This window comes from Mesoplodon bidens, assembly GCF_964165515.1.
Source record: "Mesoplodon bidens genome assembly, chromosome: 14".
Classification (NCBI taxonomy): Eukaryota; Metazoa; Chordata; class Mammalia; order Artiodactyla; family Ziphiidae; genus Mesoplodon; species Mesoplodon bidens.
In genome coordinates this window covers 12,078,844-12,091,848 of record NC_138170.1, presented here as the reverse complement: position 1 = coordinate 12,091,848, position 13,005 = coordinate 12,078,844, and the positions used below count along the sequence as shown (strand labels likewise).

The following is a 13,005-nucleotide window of genomic DNA, read 5'->3' as shown; positions in this document are numbered from 1 at the left end:
GCAAGCTAACAAAGGGGAGAGAAAAACCATAAAGTCTTGGTATGGTTTTGTAACACTATTTATAGTTATTTACTTTTATTACCTGTTCCTAATTACCATGCTGTAAAATAATGATTAAGACAACATGTAATTATGTGCTAGATTTACTTTTTTCTAAATTATATTCAATTATGATTGATAATAATGTATCAGTTCACATTGTTGATGGTAATGTAACACTACGATTGGATCACAACTTCTAGAAACTAGAAGAAACGTTGCTTATGTTCCAGAAAAGAAAGTTGAGATAACAGTTGTCCTGTGGTTGCCAAAGTTAGGTTCATCCCATTTCAGCTAGTAGGACTTGAGAGCAGGTGAAATTAAGTGACACAAGAATGACAAAGGCAGAAGAGTGAAAGATTTTGGCCAATTATCAGTTCAAACGAACAAGGTAATTAATATAAATTTATTATCGTAATTACAGAACTCCCAGGTACCAGAATATGGAGCTTCACAGCAATGGAAAAAGCACAACTTGGATCAAAGTGCCTTAGTACCTGAAACTCACTCAGCCTGGAAAACACTGTCTATTATTGTTGAAGATACATGGGCATACTCAGAGATTGCAAAGAATTGCCATAAATATAATAATGTTACAATTATCTTAGAAATAATATTTATAAATATATAAGTGTAATAAATAATAATTTAAAATAATATTGCATCCTTTGCCTTCTTCTTGAGGCTCAGCTTCAAGAAGTATTTTACTAAAACGAGCTCACGGATTGGCATAAAATACTGTTGAGGCAGGAAGGATATAGCCTTCACTCTCTCCATTTTGAAGATAATCAAACTGAGGTCCCAGAAACTTACAGTGTTTGATAAAGGGTCCATCAGCAACTTAAAAGCAGAAGCTAAGCAGTTGGAATGAAATCCTGGGTCCATGGCTTCTCATTCCAAATGCTATTGTGGGTATTTCTTAGTAGTCTTATGCCTTAGTTAACCCATCTGTAATATGGGTAGAGCCTTTTTGGCAGCCACGGTCAGTAGCCCTGGCCCTTCCAAGATTGTATGCATAATAATAATTAAAATGATTGGTAGTTTGCAAAGCATAGGGTGCTCTTTAAATAACAAGCAACATTATATGTTAGTGTTGGTTCTACTAGACTTTGTGCCCTCTCTTAGAAAGAGAGTAAATATTCATTTAGAGCTACAAAGGCTCAGCACATGCTCAGAGAATGACTAAGAGTGCAGGATTTGACTCCTTCATGTACATGGTACATACAGATTGTCAACACTTCACAAGTAAGTAGACTCCACAGTCAAGGATGGTTTTACAATATCTCAAAGTCAGTGATAGAAGGCAGGCCCCTTGCCAGGTGCACCCGTTTTTCTTGCTTTGTGGCAAAATACAATTTTGGATGGGCAACTGATTTGAAGTAGGTCATAGAGCCATGAGATTCCCGGAAGAAGAGGAGATCGGTCTCATCTTTGATGGTTTTGGGTGTCTCAGGCATCTCCTAGGATAAGGAAAACAAAGATCTGTTAAAAGAGAACAGGAAGATGCTAAAAAAAGAACTGATGCTCAGTCCCTTGGCATTTGGTCTTCATGAGATACACAGCACTTTAGGACTATGACTAGGTAACATGATGATATAGGTTCTTCATTCACTTGTTCATTCAGAAAGCATTTCTTACATGCTTGTTAGATGTATGGCCCCATCTATTCATAATAATTGATTTCCTCAGTTAACAGGAGAGAAATCCAATGTCGTCATGAAGATCGCCAAAGACACTAGTGTCTCACTGTATCCTGACAGGTAGGGTGAAACATTCTTCTTGTCCTGCCTGAACATGGGAATAGAACATTTTGCATCAGATATGAGCACTAAGGACTCTAAGACCTGGGAACCTTTTGACCTCTAACTGTGCAGAACATACTTTGGGAAAATAATTTAGAATTTAGACATGTTTATCTCTGTATTTAAGTCAACAATTGAAGACTAAAGAAACCCAGATCTCACACACACACATACACAAAACTCCCCAGGCATATTAGAAGCTGAATCCTTTCAATACAATTTTTTGAAAATTGTGATCCCTTTAGACGACACTCCTCTTGTTTCTCTTGCGAGTATGAAAAAAATTTAACAGTACTTTCATGGAAAAACAAAATTCAAGTTCTAACTTAAGATGCATCTTCTCTATTCTTTTAATAGAAAAGAACTAAATACGCTTTTGAGGTTTCCTTGGGTTTTTCAATGTCAACAAGGATTTTATTTCTCAAACCTATTTCTCTCCCAGTTTCCCCCTCTTCCTCCTGTTGGTTCTATCTCCAAAATATAACCAGATTCTGTCTCCTTTCCACCTGTCTCACAACTCCCGCCCCCTGCCCACCCTGACTGTTTCTACCACATCTTAATTAGATTTTCTCTATTGCCTCCTTTCTGATCTATTCTCTGAGTTAGAAAATATAAGTCAAGTCAGGATACTTCCCTGTTTGAAGTCCTTTCCTCTATTTATCTTCCCTTTTTTTCAGGGTGTCCCAGCTCCTTAGGTGTCCCTTCTGATCTTTGAAGCTGGACTTGTAAAGTTCTAGGGCTGGATGCACTCAGATCCCTTTGTTTGCAAAGCCCACCCCCCCCAACCCCACCCTTGATGGCATGCATCTCTTATCTCTAGGGAGCTCTGTGTAAAAAGCATGCTCTCATTTTCTCTACCTCAGCACCCTGTTCATTGGCTTTACAGCATCTTGAACTTTTTGCTGGTTGTTTGGCTTGTCTATTATCTGTGCCCTTCAGAAGAGTGAGTTCTATAAGGCTTTGGCTCACCACTGTCTACTGAGCTGTTGACACTGCTTGAAAAATAGAAGCCTCTCAATAAACAACGTTTGTTGAATGAATTCACGAATGAAGCTACTGCCCTACTCTATAGACATCACTTTCATCTGACTTGATCCAGGAAGAGAGACACATGCATCCACATAAATCCTAGTTAGGGTGGGAGCGGGGGTTGGATTACACATTTACTGAATAAGAGTCACCCACTAATCAGTGGAGAAAACATTTGGCTCTAGTGGGCATGTGTGTGTGTCTGTATGTTTGGAGGGGAATGTGGTAGTAGAGATGAGGCTGGGCTGAGAGAGAAAACTGGCACCAATGAAGAGAGAGGCACTGCAGTCAGAAGGCCAGGGTTTGAGCCTTGGCTCCCAGCTTTTGCTTTGTACCCACTGGCAGGTGATTAATACTCTGTGATCTCAGTGGCTTATTTGACACTCTTGGAGGCAGGCCCCCTTGTCCTAAAGCCTACTGTCATGTAGGTCAGATAGTAGATGTCAGCAAAGCTCAAACAGGGATGGATGGGCTTCCCTGGTGGCGCAGTGGTTGAGAGTCCGCCTGCCGATGCAGGGGACACGGGTTTGTGCCCGGTCCGAGAAGATCCCATGTGCCGTGGAGCGGCTAGGCCTGTGAGCCATGGCCATTGAGCCTGTGCGTCCGGAGCCTGTGCTCCACAATGGGAGAGGCCACAACAGTGAGAGGCCCACATACTGCAAAAAAAAAAAAAACACCACAAAAAAAAACAGGGATGGAATAAACAGATGCCCAGGGATGGGAGGTGAATAGAACCAGGCAGGGAAAAGAGAAAGAAGAAGGCAGTTTGCCTTTTATGTAATTTTGCCACCTCCATCTTGCTCTCTCACAGATCCTGCTTAGAACTGCCTCTGAATATAGTGGGTAAGAAGTAGGATGGGGACTTCCCTGGTGGCGCAGTGGTTGAGAGTCCGCCTGCCGATGCAGGGGACACGGGTTCGTGCCCCGGTCTGGGAAGATCCCACATGCCGTGGAGCGGCTGGGCCCGTGAGCCACGGCCGCTGAGCCTGTGCGTCCGGAGCCTGTGCTCCGCAACGGGAGAGGCCACAACGATGAGAGGCCCGTATACCGCAAAAAAAAAAAAGAAGTAGGATGGGAAGGCAGGTGAGCAGGTAGGACTGTGGTAGGAAGAATAGAGGACTGTGCCCTCCTGCTATGGGGTGTCTGCCTCTTGGGATCATCTACAAATGCATGGGTTGTAAATGAAGGTAAATTGGAGACTGAGAACAACTGACCTTTAGCAATACGGGTTCGTCTTCGTCTTGAGCACACACAAACATTCGAGTGTCTGAGATTCTTAGAGTCACAGGAAATTGAGAATCCTCTTCTGATGTGTAAGCACCAATGTCAAATTTCACTGGCAAAGAGAAAAGCCAAAAAAAAAAAAGTAAATCCATTGTATTTGTGTAAAATCAAGTGTTTATGAAGATGTTGTGTGTGGACTTCCCTGGTGGCGCAGTGGTTGGGAATCCGCCTGCCAATGCAGGGGACAGGGGTTCGAGCCCTGGTCCAGGAGGATCCCACATGCCACAGAGCAATTCAGTCTGTGCGTCACAACTACTGAGCCTGTGCTCTAGAGCCCGCGAGCCACAACTACTGAGCTCACGTGCTGCAACTACTGAAGCCCGCGTGCCTAGGGCCCGTGCTCCGCAACAAGAGAAGCCACTGCAATGAGAAGCCCGTGCACTGCAAGGAAGAGTAGCCCCCGCTCACCGCAAATAGAGAAAACCCGCACATAGCAACGAAGACCCAATGCAGCCAAAAATAAATAAATAAGAAATAAATTTATATATATATAAAACAATGCTCTGTGTGTGTGTGTGCAGTTATGTCCCCAACTATGGTGTAAGTACCCGAAGGTCAGGAATGGAATTTATACATCTTTGTATCCTTCACAATGTCTGCCTTATTCACTAGGTAGGTAAATACCTGGTGAATGGTTTTAGAATTTTCTATGTTGAATGAATGCTTGGGGGCTGCATGTTTATTGAATCTCTTATAATTATATTAGTGAGATAAGACCCTGGAATTTGTGAAGTCATGAGTAAAATGGAGGGGTGTAGAAGCTGATACACTCATATGTTGCTAAGGATAGTGAAAGTAGCTCAGTTTTCCTTAGAGAACAATGCTTAATAAGAGCTGTAAAAGTATTTATGCCTAGAAATCCAGCATCTGGGATACATTCCAAAGAAATAAGCTCATAGAGAAAGAAATAATTTAAACAAAGACATTTGCAACTGAATTATTTAGAGCAAACCCAAGGCACCAGCATAGCCACATAATCGATTATTCTAGTGCCATTAAAAATGGCAAATACATATACTCTGTCAATATGTGGGAACATTGTGTGAAATAATATTAAGGAGGAAAGTAGAGCACAAAATAATTTGTAAATGTCTTAGAGTGGAACACATGTTAGCTGAAATACATCCAATCAGAAAGAGCCCTGCTTGTTTATCACAAAGTAGCCTCTTTGGACCTCTGAAGATAATTTTGTTTACTGATGACATGTCCTTAAGCTAAAATATGTACACCATGGAAATTGGATCGTTGTGACAAAATTTCTTGCATCCTAAATTTCATTCTTCAGAACATATTTGCAGCTTATTGGCTACTTTGCCTCACAATTATGTTATCAGAGATAACGATTCTTGGGCTTCCCTGGTGGCGCAGTGGTTAAGAATCCGCCTGCCAATGAAGGGGACACGGATTCGAGCCCTGGTCCGGGAAGATCTCACATGCCGCGAAGCAACTAAGCCCATGCGCCACAACTACTGAGCTCACATGCTGCAACTACTGAAGCCCTCGTGCCTAGAGCCCGTGCTCCGCAATAAGAGAAGCCACAACAATGAGAAGCCCGAGCACCACAAGGAAAGGTAGCCCCCCGCTCATCGCAGCTAGAGAAAGCCCGTGTGCAGCAATGAAGTCCCAACACAGTGGAAATAAATAAATATATAAAAAGAGAATGATTCTTCCTAGTTTGGTGTTATTTGGAAGTTTGATCAGCAGGCTCCTCATTGGCTTCTGAGTAAATTTGCATAAGTCACTGAATATTTCTGAAGCTCCGTTTATTTACTTTTAAAATCAAGGATAAAATTATCTCAGAGAACCAAAGGAGACAGTACCTCAGAAAGCTTTAAACTGCACTTAGAGCTTTCATCGCTAAGACACTTCTCTCTTGTTAAAGCTGCCAGATTTGGCTGAAGTTCCTGTCCTTGCCCAGAATTTTTACGAGGGGTGATGTGCTTCATCCTATTCTAGATAAATCGTGCAAAGCCAGGAATCTAGAGAGGTTTATTCTTTAAAAGCAGAAAGCTTAAAAGAAATACAGAAATAAAAAGGGTGGGGGAAGATGACAGAATTGTCCATTTACCTGCCTGATCCTGATTATTTAATGCCACAGCTATGAGGTGTCGACCCGACAGATCTAGAACTATACTTTGTTTGAGGGCGTCATTCAGCGTGCATTGGTTGTAGATGAGCCTCGTAAAGTTGTATTTCATGTTGCTCTGGAAGCTGTAATGTGCTGATCTGGGCTTGATGATTTCTAAAACCGTTATCACGAGCTCAGATTAATGTCCAAGTACAAACATAGATGATATACATGCTCTAATACAAGCTATTGAAGGGACATGAAGAATATCCCAGTCTAGGTGAGGAAACTGAGAGAGAAGTGAAATCACCCTGTCAGCAGAATTGGTTCTAGGATTATCCCTGTGGTTACTTATTTGTTTCGTTTTAAACTTAGATTCTTCAGGCAACAGTTTTTGCTTTTTTTTTAAAGATTACTTGTACAACTTTTTTGGTTGTTTGGAGGTTTGTAAGTAACCAGGAAGACTCCTTGTATTCTCCACCTATATTTTCAAATGAATGCACTCTGAGAAAAAAATGAATCCACTAGGAATTTTATATGTCACTGAGGTGCAGGTCTAAATGTCTGTCACCTTTTTTTTTTTAATCTTTATTGGAGTATAATTGCTTTACAATGGTGTGTTAGTTTCTGCTTTATAACAAAGTGAATCAGCTATACATATACATATATCCCCATATCTCCTCCCTCTTGCATCTCTCTCCCACCCTCCCTATCCCACCCCTCTAGGTGCTCACAAAGCACTGAGCTGATCTCCCTGTGCTATGCGGCTGCTTCCCACTAGCTATCTATTTCACATTTGGTAGTGTATATATGTCCATGCCTCTCTCTCACTTCATCCCATCTTACCCTTCCCCCTCTCTGTGTCCTCAAGTCCATTCCCTACATCTGTGTCTTCATTCCTGTCTTGCCCCTAGGTTCTTCAGAACCTTCTTTTTTTTTTTTTTTTTTAGATTCCACATATATGTGTTAGCATATGGTATTTGTTTTTCTCTTTCTGACTTCACTCTGTATGACAGACTCTAGGTCCATCCACCTCATTACAAATAACTCAATTTCGTTTCTTTTTATGGCTGAGTAATATTCCATTGTATATATGTGCCACATCTTCTTTATCCATTCATTTGTTGATGGACACTTAGGTTGCTTCCATGTCCTGGCTATTGTAAATAGTGTTGCGATGAACATTGTGGTACATGACTGGTTTTGCATTACGGGTTTCTCAGGGTATATGCCCAGTAGTGGGATTGCTGGGTCCTATGGTTGTTCTATTTGTAGTTTTTTAAGGAACCTCCATACTGTTCTCCATAGTTTGCCACCTTTCTTTTTATTTTTTGAAAAAAATTTTTTTTATTTTGTTTTTTCTATCTACCACCATTCTGAACAGGGGTATATGTCAATAGCTTCACAAATCCTCATGGCTCTGAATAATTCTACTTCTGGGAATTTTTTATTCTAAGGAAATAAATGATAGAAATGAAGATTTGTTGATATGGCTCTTCATTGTCACATTACTTATAATGGTAAAAAACTGGAGTTCTAAAATGTCTTTGATTTATTGACAAATGAAAAAAGTTGGATATTAAATTGTATGTAATACAATTGACCTAATAATATTTAACATGTATATTCCTGTGTGTGCATGCACATAGAAAAGACTTTAAGGAAAGTAACATAGTGCTGGCAGTGGTAAACTTTGAGGGATAGTATGCACGGTTTTAATTTTCGTTCTTGTATTTTCCAATTTTCTAGGTGAACATGTGTCAATGTTTAGCTGTTACTTTAAAAATATTAGGTTTATATTTCATGTGGAGGCTTGTATAGTGAAGGCATGGGAGAAAAATCATGACTTCTATAGTCAGATAGAACTGATTTGGTTTGACACTTTACTACTTACACACTGTGAGATTTTGGGCAGGTCACTATCTCACTGAGCTTAATTTCCTCATATATAAAACAAGAATGTAGGATTGTTGTGAAGGTTAGAGATAATGCAGCCATTAGTAAGTTAGTAGTGTTGGTAGTATTAACAAAATAGTAGTAGTAATAATACTAATGCTAATAATAACAATAATAGCTAACATTTTTTAGGTATTTTCTATGTGCCAGGCATTATTTTAGTCCAGAAGCTTGCAAGTATTGACTCATTTAATCTTCACAACAGTTAGGGGATTACCTCCATTTTACAGTAGAGGAAATTGAAGTACAGAAAGGTTAAGTAACTTGCCCAAGGAGACATAATTAGTATGTGGAGGAGCATAACTTCCACAGCGGAAGTCACCCACTAACAGTATATAACTGCTTTCTGTCGAAAGGCTCAAAGTCACATGACCTTAAGAATATGGCCACGAAGTGAGCCTGTGAGCAGGTACACTAAACTCAAGCCACTGCTGACCTCTTCCCACTGGAGAAGGCTAAAAATTAATTTTCCTTTCTTATAGTTACCAGACGAATGGTTGGTTGCCCTCTTGTTACTCAAGGTTTTTTTTCCCCCTGTACTCTGCTGTCCCCATTTGCTTAAAAATAGAAAACAAAGATATTATTGCACTTGACCCCTTACCTTCTTCTGTATCATTGGCAATGTCTTCCAGGTCATGATCCGTGATGAACTGATTTAAACTCAACCATCTCCTCTTCAGAATCTTCCTGTTGGCTGCCACCATCGCCACACTTTCCTCGAAGGTACGCTTGGATGTCTTAGAGGTTTCAGGGGTATTCAGAGACATAAATTGATCCATGCAGTCCTCATGAAGTGGTTCATAGCTTGCATCATAGAAGGACTTCTGTGAGGAAGGAAAATGAAAACTGAGAGGCTGCCCATGGCCATAGAATGAGACTTCTTTATAATAGGAGTTTTATTCAACAGACTTAGAGAGAAGGATGTCCATTTTGGTCTTGGGTAACCCATGTTTCATCAGGCTTTCCCTCCTTCCTCCTTTCCCCCTTTCCTTTTCCTCTGCCTCCTTCCTCTTTACCCACTTCCTCCCATCCCTCCTTTGAGGATTTCCCTGAAAAGATGTGATCTCTGGGAAGGTCTTTGTCATCCAACCACAGACTCAAAAATGAGATCTTGTTATACTTAGTGAAGTAAGTCAGAGAAAGACAAATACTATATGATATCACTTATATGTGGAATCTAAAAAATAATACAAATGAACCTATATACAAAACAGAAATAGACTCCTGGACATAGAAAACAAACTTATGGTTACCAAAGTGGAGACGTGAAGGGGGAGGGACAAATTAGGGGTATGGAATTAAGAGATACACACTACTATACATAAAATAGATAAACAACAAGGATTTACTGTATAGCACAGGAAATTATATTCAATATCTTGTAATAACCTATATCAGAAAAAAAAATGTATCACTATGCTCTCCTCCTGAAACTAACACAGTATTGTAAATCAACTATACTTCAGTAAAAAAAAAAATGACATGTTGTAATGAAACAGGTCTACAAGTGATCTTAGTAAGTGGTACCCTTCCAGTCAGGTCCCCCTCAGGAGGTTAAACATCTACGTGACAATGCTTAAATATTTTAGAAATACTCCTCTAGGTATAGCTTTTAGAACCAGTACTGAAGACACACAAAGCAGTACCTATTTGTGGCCCCCTAGCCAAATAACACAGCATGTGAATGGCTGCAGATTTTTTACTTTCAACTGGTCTGCTTCCTCCACCTCAGCTTCATGGGCTATTACACTTAGAGGGCTATCTCTAGTCTCTGGTGTTAGAGAAGGTGTCAACAACACGTCACTTAAGGAGACAGACCCCTGGTGAAGTGGCCCAAAGGGGCTGTCCCAGTATGGCATAACCAACATTCTGATTGAAGGCTGACCCAGGAGACTCCATTCTTGGAGTTTCAGGTTAGCTCTGCTCTGTTCTGGAAAAATCTGGTGACCATGAACGATGCCATCAACTGTTAGTGCAAAGAAGCAGTTGGTCTCACTTATAATGAAGAAATGCATGTCTCTGGACTTCTAGTGAAGGGAAAACAAAAGCATCTAAGATTCAAGCCATTGTTATACTAGTAGAGAAAATACTGCGCAAACACAGCTATCTCATAAGAATTACAGTCATATGCTTACCTGATTCAGAGACAGATGGTCAATTTCGGAACTGTATTCTTCATTTTCACTGTTAAACAAGAGGATGAGAATTTAATTTTGTTTGTTATATCACTACAGTCACTGGGCAACATTTTTTTTTTTTTTTTTGCGGTACACGGGCCTCTCACTGTTGTGGCCTCTCCTGTTGTGGAGCACAGGCTCTGGACGCGCAGGCTCAGTACTTGTGGCTCACGGGCCCAGCCGCTCCACGGCATGTGGGATCCTCCCGGACCGGGGCACGAACTCGCGTCCCCTGCATCGCCAGGCGGACTCCCAAGAACTGCGCCACCAGGGAAGCCCTGGGCAACATATTTTAATAACTATATTAGCTTTGGGTAACACACACACACACGGCCATTACAGTCATCTTTGAAAATTAAGGACCTCTGTGCATACACACCCATACAGTAATTTGTACTTGATAATTTGGAATTAGTAATCATCGGGCCATGCCTTGAACTCTACCTGTGCTCTATCTATAAAAACGAGGTTTGGCTAACCAATTGAAGATTTGTAATTGAATTTCGGGGAAAAATTTTAAGCTCCTCAAGAGAGAAGAAATACTTTTGAAGCACCTCATTTAAATTTGAACCAAATAGGTTATATGTTACACTTTGCTTTCATGTATTTACTGAAAGAGATTTAATAATTTATACTTTGTGAAATATCCAGGCAACATTTCCATAGTCTAGTTTGTGGTTAGTGTATCTTAATAGGTAATGGGAATACCATGTTAGTTTAAAGTGTTCTACAATTTTAACTTTTTATTCATTATCTTTCTCCTATGTCTGAATGAGATTGACTGTGTGTGTTTCACATGCTCAAATTGCTGTGAAGCCATTTCCTATTCCAGATTGAGATCAAGAAGTTTTCCTGAGAAAGGTTTCTCTTTCTGACAATCCATTAAAACTCCTTACTGTATCAGGGCATGTGAACCAAACTGAAGCTGTGTCTAAGTAGATGTTGAAAACCACTAGGACTCACCAGCCCTTAAAAGTGATCTTTCTAAAATCGCTGCCTCCCTGTCAATTCCACCTCAGTTTACATTCTGGATGCTGTTTCCCTGGGTCTTCACTGAACCTGCCCTGACTTCAGAGGTAGGACTCATCTTTACAGCCTCTGCGGGTGTGGCCCATGCTGGTTACGGTAATCCCAGCTGGATTCTAATGTACCTTGATCCCCTCATTAAATCACAAGAGACAGAATCTCTTTCTTACCTGTAACAGTCCTTCAGGTCTTCAAAGATGTCAGGGACTTTGGTCATCTTCACTTCTGCAACAGAGAACACCAGTAGCTGTCAGTCCTGCCTCTGAACCAGATGCTAGCAAGGAGAACCACCTCCCCTTTGTGTTTCTTGAGACATTTAATGAATGACTTAGCTCACACCCAGCATTCTTCTTTTCATTCCCTTGAATTATTTGCATATGTATTTGCCTCCTCTGCTACACAGTAAACTACTTTTAGAATCCTGGTAACCCTTATGTGTCCAACCCAATGCACTGTATATGGTAGGCATTCAATGAAAGTTTGAATAAGTAAAAAACAAGAAACAAAAAACCCCAACAAGGATGAGACATTTACCTTACACAGATGCAAGAGAAAGACAGAGTTAGAAATTCCCAGTTTTTTCCTAATAGTTTTTGGTTGTAGAGATTCCCTCCAAGGAAAGCCTTGGCTGCACCCTCCAATGCCCTCATATGTAACCAGTTCCTCTGACCCTCAATTTCCCACCAGTAGAGAGAATCATTTTCTGAAATCTGACTGTGATTCTAACTCACACACCAAACCAGAGAGGGACGGGAAAGGAAGGAAGAGGCTTTAGCTTCAGAGAAGGCAGTTTGAGAGATCACAGCCAAGGAGAAAAACAAAAAAAATATTTTAAGAGCCAAAGATGTGATAAGGACAATACCTTTGCTGACTCCAGCGAGCGGCGGTGAAATGACTGGCTCTCTTTCCGTGTGGAGACTATAGCCCCAGTCAGCTTTCTTCGCCTTTTGTCTGCTCTGGAGTGGGTGTGGTCATGATTGCACCACTGGGAATTCACAGGGAAAAATTCTGCTTTGTATTTTTTTTAAGTTCATTCAACCTTATACTGGCCAAAATAATGACAAATAATATGCTTGATCATAGCGTTTGCAGAGATTCCAGGAGTTTCTGACTTGGTTCATTTATGTATTGCTTTGCTCTAAACAATTATAAACATGTAGTCTTAGAAAAAGGGAAGAAGAACAGGAAACTTAAGTTTCTAAAAATATTTGGTGGGGGATGGAGGGAGAACTCCTAAAAGCAGAATTGTAGATGGTTAGCGTTGGAGGGGCGCTTAGGAGTTGTCGTTTGTGTTTTGGCTTAATTTGTTTATTGCACCCCAGGGCCGAGTATGAATTGATGGAATACTTGGCAGCCCCCCGGCAGCTAAGGGGTGGCTCTTGAGGGAAGACGATCCATCTTTTCTGAAGAGGGAGGTCTGCTTGAGTAGGCATACATCACTCTGGTATGGGGTGACAACCTCCCCTTAGGGCAAGGGTAGAGGAGAGAAAAATGATAGTCAACCACAGAAACCAATCCTTTTACTCCTCTGAATGCTCTCAATCCATTTCAGACAGAAGTGACAGAGCTTTAGGAGAAAACTCTCTTCCTGGCCATGTTTGGCTTCTACCAGAGCCCAAAGAGA

The 13,005-nt window shown here is 40.8% G+C and overlaps 1 protein-coding gene across 4 annotated transcripts; it reads right to left on the bottom strand.

Moving 5' to 3' along the window:
* Window positions 1-459: 459 nt before the first annotated feature.
* On the bottom strand, window positions 460-12,324 carry IL1A (interleukin 1 alpha). 4 transcript variants are annotated; one of them, XM_081254024.1, is made up of 7 exons: window positions 12,244-12,324; window positions 11,552-11,606; window positions 10,314-10,362; window positions 8,780-9,002; window positions 6,223-6,396; window positions 4,085-4,206; window positions 460-1,499 (listed from the first exon to the last, which is right to left on the bottom strand). In XM_081254024.1, exons 2-7 carry the CDS (start codon window positions 11,596-11,598, stop codon window positions 1,314-1,316), a joined length of 801 nt encoding a protein of 266 aa, XP_081110150.1. In that variant the 5' UTR covers window positions 11,599-11,606; window positions 12,244-12,324; the 3' UTR covers window positions 460-1,313. The 4 variants fall into 4 exon arrangements, with proteins under 4 accessions (XP_081110150.1, XP_081110153.1, XP_081110152.1 ...); XM_081254025.1 differs by lacking the exon at window positions 460-1,499 and adding an exon at window positions 1,532-1,827; XM_081254027.1 differs by lacking the exon at window positions 6,223-6,396.
* Window positions 12,325-13,005: the final 681 nt, after the last annotated feature.